At 41.7% G+C, this 13,745-nt stretch overlaps 1 protein-coding gene across 1 annotated transcript in view; it reads right to left on the bottom strand.

Annotated features, from left to right (window-relative positions):
- Nucleotides 1-11,081: 11,081 nt before the first annotated feature.
- adam22 (ADAM metallopeptidase domain 22) overlaps nucleotides 11,082-13,745 on the bottom strand; it is a 472,931-nt gene continuing 470,267 nt past the window's right edge. Inside the window, exon 29 of the mRNA XM_070881347.1 lies at nucleotides 11,082-12,877. Within this exon, the coding sequence (XP_070737448.1) occupies nucleotides 12,857-12,877 (21 nt within the window). The 3' untranslated portion in view covers nucleotides 11,082-12,856. The remainder of the gene's footprint in view (nucleotides 12,878-13,745) is intronic.

Below are 13,745 nucleotides of genomic sequence, written 5' to 3'. Positions count from 1 at the left end.
AAATATTAAAGCTGATCTCATTAAAAAAGGCATTTCATAATAAATTTTATTGTGACATGACTGTTACTTTTTTGACATGCAGAATATATGGTAAATTTCAAACAATATTTTACAGTATGCTGCTGCAGTATAAAGAATAATGAATAAAGAGTGGCTAAAAATATAAGGGACCATTTATCATACATTTCCAATACCCTGTAATAATAAGTATCCAAATGGAAACTTTTAGCCATTCTAATTGTTTCACAGAAATGTACTTTGTGTTATATAATGGCATATCATTTTAATATCTACAAAGCTCGCTACTTATACATATACAAACTCACATCACATGTTGATAACAGTGATGCAGTATAATATAAGGATTACAGCTTGACGTCATAACTGAATAAAAGTGGAAAGATCCATTTTACTGCGTACAGACTGCACCTATGAGTGGGTCTAAGTACTACTTGACAAAACTCTGATAATGAAAATCAACTGTTGAAAATGCTACAAATTTATCCCAAGTAACCCTGTCTGCTTGTTTTTGATGAAACTGATTTTGAGACAAATCCTTTAAAAAAAAATCCCAAATGAAAAGTACGCACAGCTGACAGGACCTCACCTGCCATTGGCACAAGTTGGACATTTCCCATTTGCGCTGCTGGTCAGTGAAATGTCCTGCCTACTCTTAATACTAATTGCATAATCTTTAAATTAAAATTAAATTATGAACCCTTTCACCCACATTCTCTGGAACATGCTAAAACTGTCACTGAAGGTGAAGAGGTGATGGAAGTTTTTTTTTAAACTCACAAAAAACATTCTTTAACAAGGATGGTTCTAGCATTTAGGAGTAAAACATCAAAAAGCATAAAATGGCCCGGAATTTCCTCGGAGCTGCTTCCCCCACCGCACGGCGTGACTTCGCTAAAAGTGCGGCAGAATATCCATTTATGTGCGTCAATGGGGCGTCCGCTGAAGATTCGGCTGCGGAATCGGAGCAGCTCCAAGAAAACTCTGGGTCATTGTTTGCCATCTCAGTAAACCTTGTGAGAGAAAAAGATTGTAATCATTTAATAGTACTCTGCAAACAAATCAAAGTATTGGAGTAGAATCACACTCAACTGGGGCATTCTGATATGGTCAAGACATCTCAGTAAGTTCAAGAAATAAAGAGATTCAAATGATCTAACCAATAATAATTTGAATTATATAAAGGTACACTTATGCTCAAGTGGTTGCTAGTAAATGATAGGAAATTTAAAAATCACTAACACTAAAAATTAAGAATCTATTTTTCCTTGATGTAAACATATAGGACCTGAAAGTCCATGTGGGGTTTCACTTGTCTCCCACTATAACTCCGGGAGATCAGAGCAACCACTTGGAAAACAGTGGAAATCCAGTTGTATCCACCTGATCCTTACAAGGCAAATGATTGTCAGGGGTAGAGCTGGAGGGTGTGCACTTCCTACAGCGGGAGTTTCTGCTCCTCAAGCTCAAATGGGACCTGGCATATCAGGGCTGGAGGGCACCACTGGGTGCGATCCCAGTTTAACTTCTGGGATCCTAACCCGAGGAATTTTGGGGCAATAATCAGAATACTTTACCAATTCAAAATACTTAGCTTAATATTTCATGTAAGAATAACCAAAGAGATTGACTCCACTACTTGAAATGTCTGAATGAAGTCAAGATGAGCAGTGATTTTACATACATTATACTTACACTGAGAATTAACCCAAAATTATTCAATTGAAGATTACAAATAAGCTGCAAGTTATGACAACAACTCACTATTATATTGAGCCTTTAATGCAGAAAAATGTCCCAAGTTGCTGCAGAGGCACAAGGAAAATAGCTGGATGCCAAGCCAATGAAGGAGATGTTAGGAGGGATGGCCAAAAGCTTGGCCAAAGAGGTAGGTTTTAAAGGAGATTCTTAAAGGAGGAGAGGGTGGTGGAGAGTCAGCAAGGTTTAGGGAAAATATTCCAGAGCATGGGACCGAGGCGGTTGAAGACACAGCCATCAATGATGGGGTCAAGTGAGGGATGATGCACGAGGCCCAAATCAGGGGAACAGGGTCTTTGGAGAGACAATGGAGGAGGTTACAAAGATATGGGTGAGGCAACAAATGCATGGATTAGAGTTTTAAATTTGAAGCGCTGGGGGACCAGGAGCCAGTGTTAATCAGCAAGGACAGAATTGATGGGTGAGCAGGACTTGGTGCAGCATAGGGTACATGCAGCAGAGTTTTAGATATGCTGAAGTTTCAGAAGGAAGAGGATGGGAGGCCAGCTAGGAAAGCATTGAAATAGTCGAGTCTAGAGGTGTCAAAGGCCGAGTGACCCTTTGTCCAAATCCTTTGTGATTGGTAAAGATAACCTGAGGAAAGCAAAACTTTTGTAAATGATCAGAAACCAAATGTTAGTAAAATATACCTATAAATCAATGTGGCAGTTCAAGATAAAACCTTCCAAATTGTAGGAGCACCATTACCACAAGCACAGAAGTGGTTCAAGGCGGCCCATTTTTTGGGCAACTAGAGACGGGCAATAAAATGCAGCTTTGCAAGCATCATCACCTACATCCCAAGGACAAAAAATACAATTAGTCTTACGTCTAGTCACTGAACTGACTCAAGAGAATTGAATTATCTGAACTCAGTTTAATTCATCTTTTACTATAGGCAGTCTTAGGTTTGTATATTCTTAGTGTGGTTTCTATATTTGTGATTTACAAATAGAGCTATAGATTACGAAAGCAACAAGGGAATCCTAAACTAATACAAATAATGTTTGACTGCAGTTAGAGTACTGTATCAAGGGAATGGATAGGGTGGGAGAAGTAATTACAAATGTGATACCAGGGATAAGGAGAGACTAGCAAATTTGGAGCTCTTTTCACTAGAACAGAGAAGGTAGAACGGGGATCTAATTGAGGTGTTCAAAGATTGAGGGGTTTTGATAAAGTGAATAGGTGCTGGTCAGTGAGTTTGCTCTAGAGGGCATAGAAATATAGAAAATAGGAGCAGTAGTAGGCCATACAGACCTTAGAGTCTGCACCGCCATTCAATATGATCATGGCTGATCCTCTATCTCAACACCATATTCCTGCTTTTCCCCCATACCCCTTGATGCCTTTTGTTTCTAGAAATCTATCTATCTCCCTCTTAAATATATTCAGTGACTTGGCCTCCACAGCCTTCTGTGGTAGAGAATTCCACAGGTTCACCACCCTCTTAGTGAAAAAATTTCTCCTCATCTCGGTCCTAAATTTCCTACCCCATATCCTGAGACTGTGACCCCTTGTTCTCAACTTCCCAGCCAGGGGAAACATCCTCCCTGCATCCAATCTATCCAACTCAGTCAGAATTTTATACATTTCAATGAGATCCTCTCTCATTCTTCTAAACTCTAGTGAATATAGGCCTAGTTGACCCAATCTCTCCTCATACGACAGTCTTGCCATTCCCGGAATCAGTCTGGTGAACCTTCGCTGCACTCCCTCTATGGCAAGTATATCCTTTCTTAGGTAAGGAGACCAAAACTGCACACAATACTCCAGGTGTGGTCTCACCAAGGCTCTGTATAACTGTAGTAAGACATCCTTGCTCCTGTACTCAAATCCTCTTGCAATGAAGGCCAACATACCATTTGCCTTCCTGACTGCTTGCTGCACCTGCATGTTTGCTTTCAATGACTGGTGTACAAAGGCACCCAGGTTCCTCTGTACATCGACACTTCCCAAGCCATCAGCATTTAAATAATACTTTGGCCTTATGTTTTTCCTACCAAAGTGGATAACTTCACATTTATCCACGTTATACTGCATCTGCCATGTGTTTGCCCACTCACTCAACCTATCTAAATCGCCTTGCAGCGTCTTTGCATCCTCCTCACAACTCACAATCCCACCTAGTTTTGTGTCATCAGCAAACTTGGAAATATTACATTTGGTTCCCTCATCCAAATCCTTTATATATATTATATATATTGTGAATAGCTGGGGCCCAAGCACAGATCCCTGTGGTACCCCACTAGTCACTGCCCACCACTCCAAAAAAGACCCGTTTATTCCTACTGTTTCCTGTCAGTTAACCAATTTTCAATCCATGCCAATACATTACCCCCAATCCTATGTGCTTTAATTTTGCACACTAACCTCTTATGTGGGACTTTATCAAAGGCCTTCTGAAAATCCAAATACACTACATCCACTGGTTCTCCCTTATCTATTCTATCAGTTGCATCCTCAAAAACTCTAGCAGGTTTGTCAAACATGATTTTCCTTTCATAAATCTATGTTGACTTTGTTTAATCCTGTTGATATTATTTAAGTGTGCCGTTATCACGTCCTTTATAATAGACTCCAGCATTTTCCCTACTACTGATGTCAGGCTAACCGGTCTGTAGTTCCCCATTTTCTCTCTCCCTCCTTTTTTAAATAGTGGGATTACATTTGCCACCCTCCAATCTGCAGGAACTGTTCCATAATCTATAGAATTTTGGGAGATGACAACCAATGCATCTACTATTTCCATGGCTACTCTTTTAGTACTCTGGGATGCAGATCATCAGGCCCTGGGGATTTATCTGCCTTCAGTCCCATTAGTTTCTCCAGCACTATTTTCTTACTAATTATCATTTCCTTTAATTCCTCTTGCTCACTGGACCTTTGGTTCCCTAGCATTTCTGGGACGTTATTTGTGTCCTCTTCCATGAAGACAGAACCAAAGTATTTATTTTATTGTTCTGCCATTTCCTTGTTCCCCATTTCAAATTCTCCCATTTCTGTCTGTAATGGACCTACATTTGTCTTCAATAATCTTTTTCTTTTTACATACTTGTAGAAACTTTTGCCGTGGGTTTTTATGTTCCTTGCAAGTTTACTCTCATACTCTTTTTTTTCCCCTCTTAATTAATCTCTTGGTCCTTTTTTGCTGAATTCTAAACTGCTCCCAATCCTCAGGCTCGCTACTTTTTCTGGCAACTTTGTATGAGTCCTCCTGGGATCTAATACTATCCTTAATTTCTTTTGTTAGCCATGGTTGGGCCATTATTCCTTTTGTGTTTTTATGCCAGAAAGGAATGTATAACTGTTGCAATTCATGCATTCGTTCCTTAAATATTAGCCATTGCCTATCCACTGTCATGCCTTTTAATGAATCTGTTATATATGTAAACTTGTATATACTTTGTACAGCCACCAGAGGACTCACCCCCTGGAGTCCCAAGGGATCCCATAATCCCTTGGGAGCACTGGTACTTAAGGAGGCCTCACAGGCTGGAGAGACACTCTGGAGACCTGCAATAAAAGACTACGGTCACACTTTACTTTGAGCTCACAGTATTCAGTCAGACTCTTTATTCCTACATAACAACTGGTGACGAGATACAGATAACGAACCCCACCGCAACGATGCAGAGAACATTGGGCATCCTGGAGAAGTTTTCAGAGGGAGATGATTGGGAAACCTTCGTGGAGTGACTCGACCAATACTTCATGGCCAACGAGCTGGAAGGAGAAACGAACGCTGCCAAACAAAGGGCGATTCTCCTCACCATCTGCGGGGCACCAACATATGTCCTCATGAAAAATCTGCTTGCTCCAACAAAATCCACAGAGAGATCGTACGATGATTTGTGCACACTGGTCCGGGAGCATCTGAACCCGAAGGAAAGCATTCTGATGGCGCGGTACCGGTTCTACACCCACAAAAAGTCTGAAGGCCAGGAAGTGGAGAGTTATGTCGTTGAGCTAAGACGCCTTGCAGGACATTACGAATTTGAAGGACATTTGGAGCACATGCTCAGAAGCTTTTTCATACTTGGCATTGGCCATGACATGATACTTCGCAAACTTTTGACTGTAGAGACCCCAACCTTGAATAAGGCCATAGCAATAGCCCAGGCGTTCATTGCCACCAGTGACAATATTAAGCAAATCTCTCAGCACACGAGTGCTGCTACAAGCACTGTGAGCAAAGTGATGTTGTTTTCAAATCGCAATGTACAGGACAGACCCCACATGCCTGCAGCTGCACGTCCGCAGATGTCTCAGAGTCCACCATCAAGAGTGATGAATGCAAGGCCATTAACACCTTATTGGCACTGTGGGGGTGATCATCGGTTCCATTCATACCGCTTCAAAGGGTACGTTTGCAAGGGCTGTGGAACAATGGGACATCTCCAACGTATGTGCAGGCGAGCTGCAAATCCTGCAAACGACCATGTTGCAGAGGAGGACAGATCCACAGCGGATCACGACAAACCAGAGCCTCAGACCGAGGAGGCAGAGGTATATGGGGTGCACACATTTACCACAATGTGTCCCCCGATAATGCTGAAGGTTGAACTAAATGAACTCCCGGTGTCAATGGTGCGAGCCAGTGCATTATGAGCATAAAGACTTTTGAAAATTTATGGTGCAGCAAGGCCTCAAGGCCAGTCTTGACTCCAATTCGTACAAAACTGAGAACTTACACAAAGGAACGGATTCCCGTAATTGGCAGTGCTACTGTAAAAGTTTCCTATGATGGAGCGGTGCACAAGCTACCACTCTGGGTGGTACCGGGCGATGGTCCCACGCTGCTTGGCAGGAGCTGGCTGGGAAAGATACGCTGGAACTGGGACGACGTCCAAGCTCTCTCATCCGCTGAAGACACATCATGTGCCCAGGTCTTAAACAAGTTCCCTTCGCTGTTCGAACCAGACATCAGGAAGTTCCAAGGAATAAAAGTGCAAATCCATCTAATTCCGGGGGCACGACCCATCCATTACAAGGCGAGAGCAGTATCGTACATGATGAGAAAAAGGGTAGAGATCGAGCTAGACCGGCTGCAAAGAGAGGGCATAATTTCACTGATCGAGTTCAGCGAGTGGACCAGTCCTATTGTCCCAGTCCTCAAGGGAGACGGCACCGTCAGAATCTGTGGTGATTACAAAGTAACTATCAATCGTTTCTCCCTGCAGGCTCAATACCCACTACCAAAGGCTGACGACCTTTTTGCTTTGCTGGCGGGAGGAAAGACCTTCACGAAGCTGGACTTGACCTCAGCCTACATGACGCAGGAGCTGGAGGAATCATCAAAGTCCTTCACCTGCATCAACACACACAAAGGCCTCTTCATTTATAACAGATGCCCGTTTGGAATTCGATCAGCGGCGGCGATATTCCAGAGAAGCATGGAAAGCTTACTGAAGTCGGTCCTGTGCACGGTGGTCTTCCAGGATGAAATCTTGGTTACAGGTCGGGACACAAGTGAGCATCTGCAGAACCTGGAGGAGGTTCTTAGTTGACTCAACCACGTAGGGCTCAGGTTAAAATGCTCGAAGTGCGTTTTCCTGGTGCCTGAAGTGGAGTTCCTGGGGAGAAGAATCGCAGTGGATGGCATCAGTCCCATTGATTCGAAGATGGAGGCAATTGAGAACGCACTGAGGCCACAGAACGTGACGGAGCTAGGGTCATTTCTAGGACTCCTGAACTATTTTGGTAACTTCTTACCGAGTCTCAGCATACTGTTAGAACCACTGCACGCCTTACTGCATAAAGGAGACAAATGGATATGGGGCAAAAGCCAAGGAAATGCCTTTGTAAAAGCTAGAATATTGTTATGCTCAAACAAATTGCTTGTGTTGTATGATCCATGTAAGCATATGATGAGTCGTCATATGGTGTCAGGTGTGTATTGCAACAAGCTAATGATTTGGGGAAATTGCAACTGGTTGCTTATGCATCCAGGATTATGGCTAAGGCTGAGAGCGTCTACAGCATGATTGAAAAAGAAGTGTTAGCGTGTGTCTATGGGGTAAAGAAAATGCATCAATGTCTGTTTGGGCTAAAATTTGAATTGGAAACTGACCATAAACCACTGATATCCCTGTTTTCTGAGAAGGGGATAAATACTAATGCATCTGCCCGCATCCAGAGATGGGCGCTCACGTTGTCTACATACAACTACGCCATCCGCCACAGGTCAGGCACAGAAAACTGTGCCGACGCTCTCAAAAGGCTGCCATTGCCCACCATGGGGGTGGAAATGGCGCAGCCCACAGATTTAGTCATGGTTAAGGAAGCATTTGAGAGTGAACAATCATCCGTCACAGCTCGCCAGATTAGAACCTGGACGAGCCAGAACCCCTTACTATCCCTAGTAAAAAATTGCTTGCTTCACGGGAGCCGGTCCAGTGTCCCAGTGGAAATGCAGGAAAAGATAAAGCCGTTCCAGTGCCGCAAAGATGAAATGTCTATACAGGCAGACTGCCTTCTGTGGGGTAATCGAGTAGTGGTTCCCAAGGGCAGAGACACCTTCATCAGTGACCTCCACAGTACCCACCCAGGCATCATAATGATGAAAGCAGTAGCCAGATCCCACGTGTGGTGGCCCTTTATCGATGCGGACTTAAGAGTCCTGCGTGCACAGATGTAACACATGCTCGCAGTTAAGTAATGCACCCAGGGAAGTGGCACTAAGTTTATGATCTTGGTCCTCCAAACCCTGGTCTAGGGCCCATGTCGACTATGCAGGCCCATTCCTGGGTAAAATGTTCCTTATGGTTGTAGATGCGTACTCCAAATGGATTGAATGTGAGAATGTCGGCTAGCACGTCCGCTGCCACCACTGAAAGCCTGCGGGCCATGTTTGCCACACACGGCCTACCCAATGTCCTGGTGAGCGACAACGGGCCATGTTTCACCAGTGCCGAGTTCAAATAATTCATGACCCGCAACGGGATCAAACATGTCACAACTGCCCCATTTAAACCAGCATCCAATGCTCAGGCAGAGAGAGCAGTGCAAACTATCAAGCAGGGCTAGGAGAGGGTAACTGAAGGCTCACTGCAGACTCACCTATCCCAAGTCCTGCTCAGTTACCGCACAATACCCCACTCATTCACTGGGATTCCACCTGCTGAACTGCTCATGATAAGGGCACTTAAGACAAGGCTCTCGTTAGTTCACCCTGATCTTCATGGACAGGTAGAGAGCAGGCGGCTTCAACAAAATACATACCATGATAGCGCAAATGTGTCATGCGAAATTGAAATCAATGATCCTGTATTTGTATTGAATTATGGACAAGGTCCCAAGTGGCTTCCTGGCACTGTTGTGGCCAAAGAGGGGAGCAGGGTGTTTTGGGTCAAATTTTCAAATGGTTCATTCACCGGAAGCACTTGGACCAAATCAAACTCAGATTCACGGATTATCCTGAGCAACCCACTTTGGATTCTACCTTCTTTGACCCCCCCAACACACACACACCAGTGGCAACCGGCACCACGGTTGGCCACGAAACAGAACCCATCATCCGCAGTAGCCCAGCAGGAATCACCACACCAGGCAGCCCAGCAAGGCCAGCTGCACAGTAGCCCAGCGAGGGCCCAACAGACGGTTCACCCATACCAGCATCTGCACCAAGACGATCAACCAGGCAAAGAAGGGACCCAGATCGTCGCACCTTGTAAATAGTTACACTGTTGACTTTGCGGGGGAGTGTTGTTATATATGTAAACTTGTATATACTTTGTACAGCCACCAGAGGGCTCACCCCCTGGAGTCCCAAGGGATCCCATAATCCCTTGGGAGCACGATACTTAAGGAGGCCTCACAGACTGGAGATGCACTCTGGAGACCTGCAATAAAAGATGACGGTCACACTTTACTTTGAGCTCACAGTATCCAGAAAGACTCTTTATTTATACATAACAGAATCTTCCCAATCTATCACAGCCAATTCATTCCTCATATCTTCGTACTTTTCTTTGTTTAGATTTAGGACCCTACTTTCGGATTGGACTACTTCACGTTCCATCTTAATAAGAAATTCAATCATGTTATGGTCACTCTTCCCTAAAGGACCCTGCACAACAAGGCTGTTAATTAACCCCTTCTCATTACACAATACCCAATCTAGGATAGCCTGTTCCTAGTAGTTCAACACACTGGTCTAAAAAACCATCTCATACATACTCCAGGAATTCATCTGCCACAGTATTATTACTAATTTGGTTTGGCCAGTCTATATGTAGATTAAAGTCACCTACGATTACTGTAGTACCCTTGCTACATGCATCTCTAATATCCTGTTTGATGCTGTCCCCTACATTACCACTACTGTTTGGAGGCCTATAAGACAACTCCCACCAATGTGTTCTGCCCCGTGATGCTTCATAGCTCTACCCAGACTGATTCTACATCTTGATTTTCTGAGGCAATATCCTTTCTCACTATTGCTCTGATTTCATTCTTTACTAACAAAGCCACACCACCCCCTCTTCCTTTTTGCCTGTCCTTCCTAAATATCGAATATCCTTGGATATTCAGTTCCCAACCCTGGTCACCCTGCAACCATGTCTCCGTAATTGCAACAATATCGTATCCATCTACATCTATTTGTGCTGTTAATTCGTCTACCTTATTACAGATGCTTCGTGCATTCAGATACAATGCTTTTAAATTTGTCTTTTAACATTATTAGATATCTTAACATTATTTTGTACTATAGCCCTATTTGTCTTATCGCTATTTTTTCTTACCTGGACCCTACTTGCGAGTGCACTCTTTTGTGTGTATGCTCTATCCCTTCCTGACATAATCTGGTTATCCTTACCACAATCACTTTCACCACCAAAGAGCAAAGGGAGAGGTCAGGAAAAAAACAATGATGCAGAGGTTTGTTGGAATCCCCTGCCAGACACAATGATGGCAGCAGAATCTAGAATAGCTTTCAAAAGGAAAGATAAATATTTGAAAAAATATAATAAAAAGGGCCAGGGAAATGGCATGGTAATAGGATTAAGTGGATAGTTCTTCTAGACAGATAGCACATATGAATAGCTTCCTTCTGTTCTATAACATTCTGTGACCCTATAAACAAGCATTTTTCTGGTTTTATTTTTGCATTTTGCACACTACTTTTTCCAGTTTTCTCAAAGATTGTTAGTTATGTTGTTTTGAAGAAAAGACTTTGATTCTCGTGATAACTGTTACCAAAGAATATTAGACTTGAATGTTGCTGCTACTTTCCAAAAAGTAAAAAGAACATTTATAAAATATTAGCAAAAATTTATGATGAGATGAAAAAAAGAGTTAGATTACATTGTAACAGGACTATTTGTAAATATTTCTGTTTGCATCAAGTCAATAGTAGACAATGCACAAAACCTACTTATTTTGAAGAAATAAAACAGTAATTAAAATTGCAATGATTGCTGATAATAATGTTCAGTGTTTCTTGACAAACAATTTTAACCTCGCCCTCAAAGACATTCAGCATTGCAGTAAAATCAATTAATATTTTCTGGTTAAATTCAGTAGACATTTTAAAATAAACCTTCACTCTGCTAAATAATGATGTACTGCACTTCAAGGTAGATTTTCAATTTGCTGCCCAGGCGTAAAACTGGCGTTAAAATCAATGGAAATGAAAATCAGGCAGGTTCTCCAAGGGGCAGCAGATCCGCAACATTTGGTTCACACCTGGGCGGTAAGTTGAAAACCTAACCTAGCGTGGTCAAAACCAATGCTGTGAAATGCTCTTTAATTGTTTGGAAATGTCCTCCAGCTGTTACAAAAATACACCAATAATGTCTGTGCCTGATGGAATTAATTACCATTCTTACTGAAAAACAAGCTCATCCAAAGTGTTATTGAAATCGCTCAGTCTGCTGAGCAAGACCAATTACTTTGCCTGTTGGAGGGGAAGGCATATTTGATTAGTTATACAACTTTGATCATGTTTAACTAATGACTGCAACATGAAGGTTTGATATCTAAATGCAAAGCTATGTTGTACAGCCATATAAAGCTGAGTGATAGTACACCTAGCCCTTTTTTCAGGAGCAGGTTATGTCTGACCTTTATACCTTTACCTTTATTTTGCCATTTTATAAGTACAATACATAGTCATGAATTTCTAGTTGTTCCAAAGTCCATATTTTAAACAGTAATTATGATTTTTGGTGATCACTATTAAATTACGTTATCAGCTTGGTATCAGGAAAATATTGATAATTTGCACCTTCTATGGTGTAAAAGAGATTCAATTCTTTGCATGAGATACCAAATCAATCAGATTAAAAAGGTAATATTAAGCCAGATATGACCTTGTTTTGATTTACCAAGGCAAACAAATATCCACTGGCTGATGTTTGTCAAGTAACCTGGAAAAACTGTACATATTTACAAAACACTTTCAGAGCAAGCACTTCTGCAAGTATCAAAGATATGATTAGAAACAGACCATCCTGGTCTTCGGTTGCATACGCCATTTCGTTTCACAATAACCCTTACAAATGCAAATATTTTTTTATCCTGTTATACAGCTCAACCCAAAGCAGCTTTTGGCAAAATCATACATTTTTTGTCTCTGCAAGCATCCTGTTTGCTACAGACTACTGTAATTGGTTTCAAAAGGGATTCATGCATACAGTATTATTCACTGCAGTGAATGTGTGCTCAGGGGCATTCAACTGAACCTTGTGAAAAATGGTCTCTCTCAATCTTCTTCCACAGGACTAAGCACCATAACAGATGAGAATAAATGGCCAGGGTTTTTTTAATTGTCTTTTTCAAGATGAGTTCCGGTCCCCGTTTCACTGCTGTTCTTTTTGCACAAGAATGCTGACTCTTCATCATACAATGTCAATTGTTTTATTAGTGATGAGCCAGATTCTACTCAGTATTTTTTGTATAGAAGCCCTGGCCTTTCTCTGAAGATAGTAGAGCATGTACGTTAGACTCCTATCTTCCAAAAGCCTCACTGATGCTCCAGAGAATCGTTAATTAAAAGGCATCGGCATCAGGCTGCCATTTATAAAAGTGGAAGAAAATGGAAATCTTTAGTAGCTCAGATCCACTGAATAGAAGTCTAAATGGAGGTCTCCCAGAGCTGTGGAAGAAACAGGAACATGTATTAGGACGGTTTTACAAATGAGACAAAAACTATTCATCTTATAACAAAAAGACAACGCTTATTTCATTTACACAAATTCTATTTCATTTGCATGAATTCTGTCCTTTCCAGCTCCTAATTCAACAGAGTTTCAAGTCTTTCAAAATCACAATGCTTCACAGGTCAACAAATGCAATGTCACTATTCAGAAACCTGGATAATAAGCTTCATTGATTTCAAGTTCTCTTTTGTATTTTAAGCACCGTCTATTTCTGCAAATTGGGCAAGTCGTGACTAAAATTAATGACCACAGAAGCGTGACAATAACTTGAGGAAGCAAATTCATTTTAAAAACTCTAATATTGTTTTAAGATTAAAAGGGATACACATTATCATCTATCCAGCTAAGGATGACACAATATGTATGCAGTTGTGCAAATACAGTGGCACACCAGAGAGGAGTGGAGCGCCTCAGTCTGCAGCCAGTACAACATGGCTGGCACAAGCAAGGTAGCACTGCTTAATGTTCCTCATTCACACCAAGCAGACAGCATAACAAGAGCTGATCTTTATACTGTTTCTGATGTTACTTCCAGCTTCAGTATCAGTTTGAGTAATTATGAACTCTAAGGTTTTGGCTGAAGGATAATGAATTCTGGTGTTTTTTCATATTCTTCCATAAACAATTCAGAAAGTACGAGCATTTAATAAACCAAATCTGATGTTTTTGTAAGGTGAAAAGTTTTACCACCTTATGGTCTACATAAAAACATTCCATGAAGTTAATTCTGCTCATCTTTTATCTCTAGTCTTCTTTACTTATACATATATCAGAAGCAACAGTACTAGATGTTGCAAGACAGAA

This window comes from Pristiophorus japonicus, chromosome 5, assembly GCF_044704955.1.
Source record: "Pristiophorus japonicus isolate sPriJap1 chromosome 5, sPriJap1.hap1, whole genome shotgun sequence".
Classification (NCBI taxonomy): Eukaryota; Metazoa; Chordata; class Chondrichthyes; family Pristiophoridae; genus Pristiophorus; species Pristiophorus japonicus.
The sequence above is the reverse complement of the archived record's forward strand: the minus strand, read 5'-3'. Positions and strand labels throughout refer to the sequence as shown.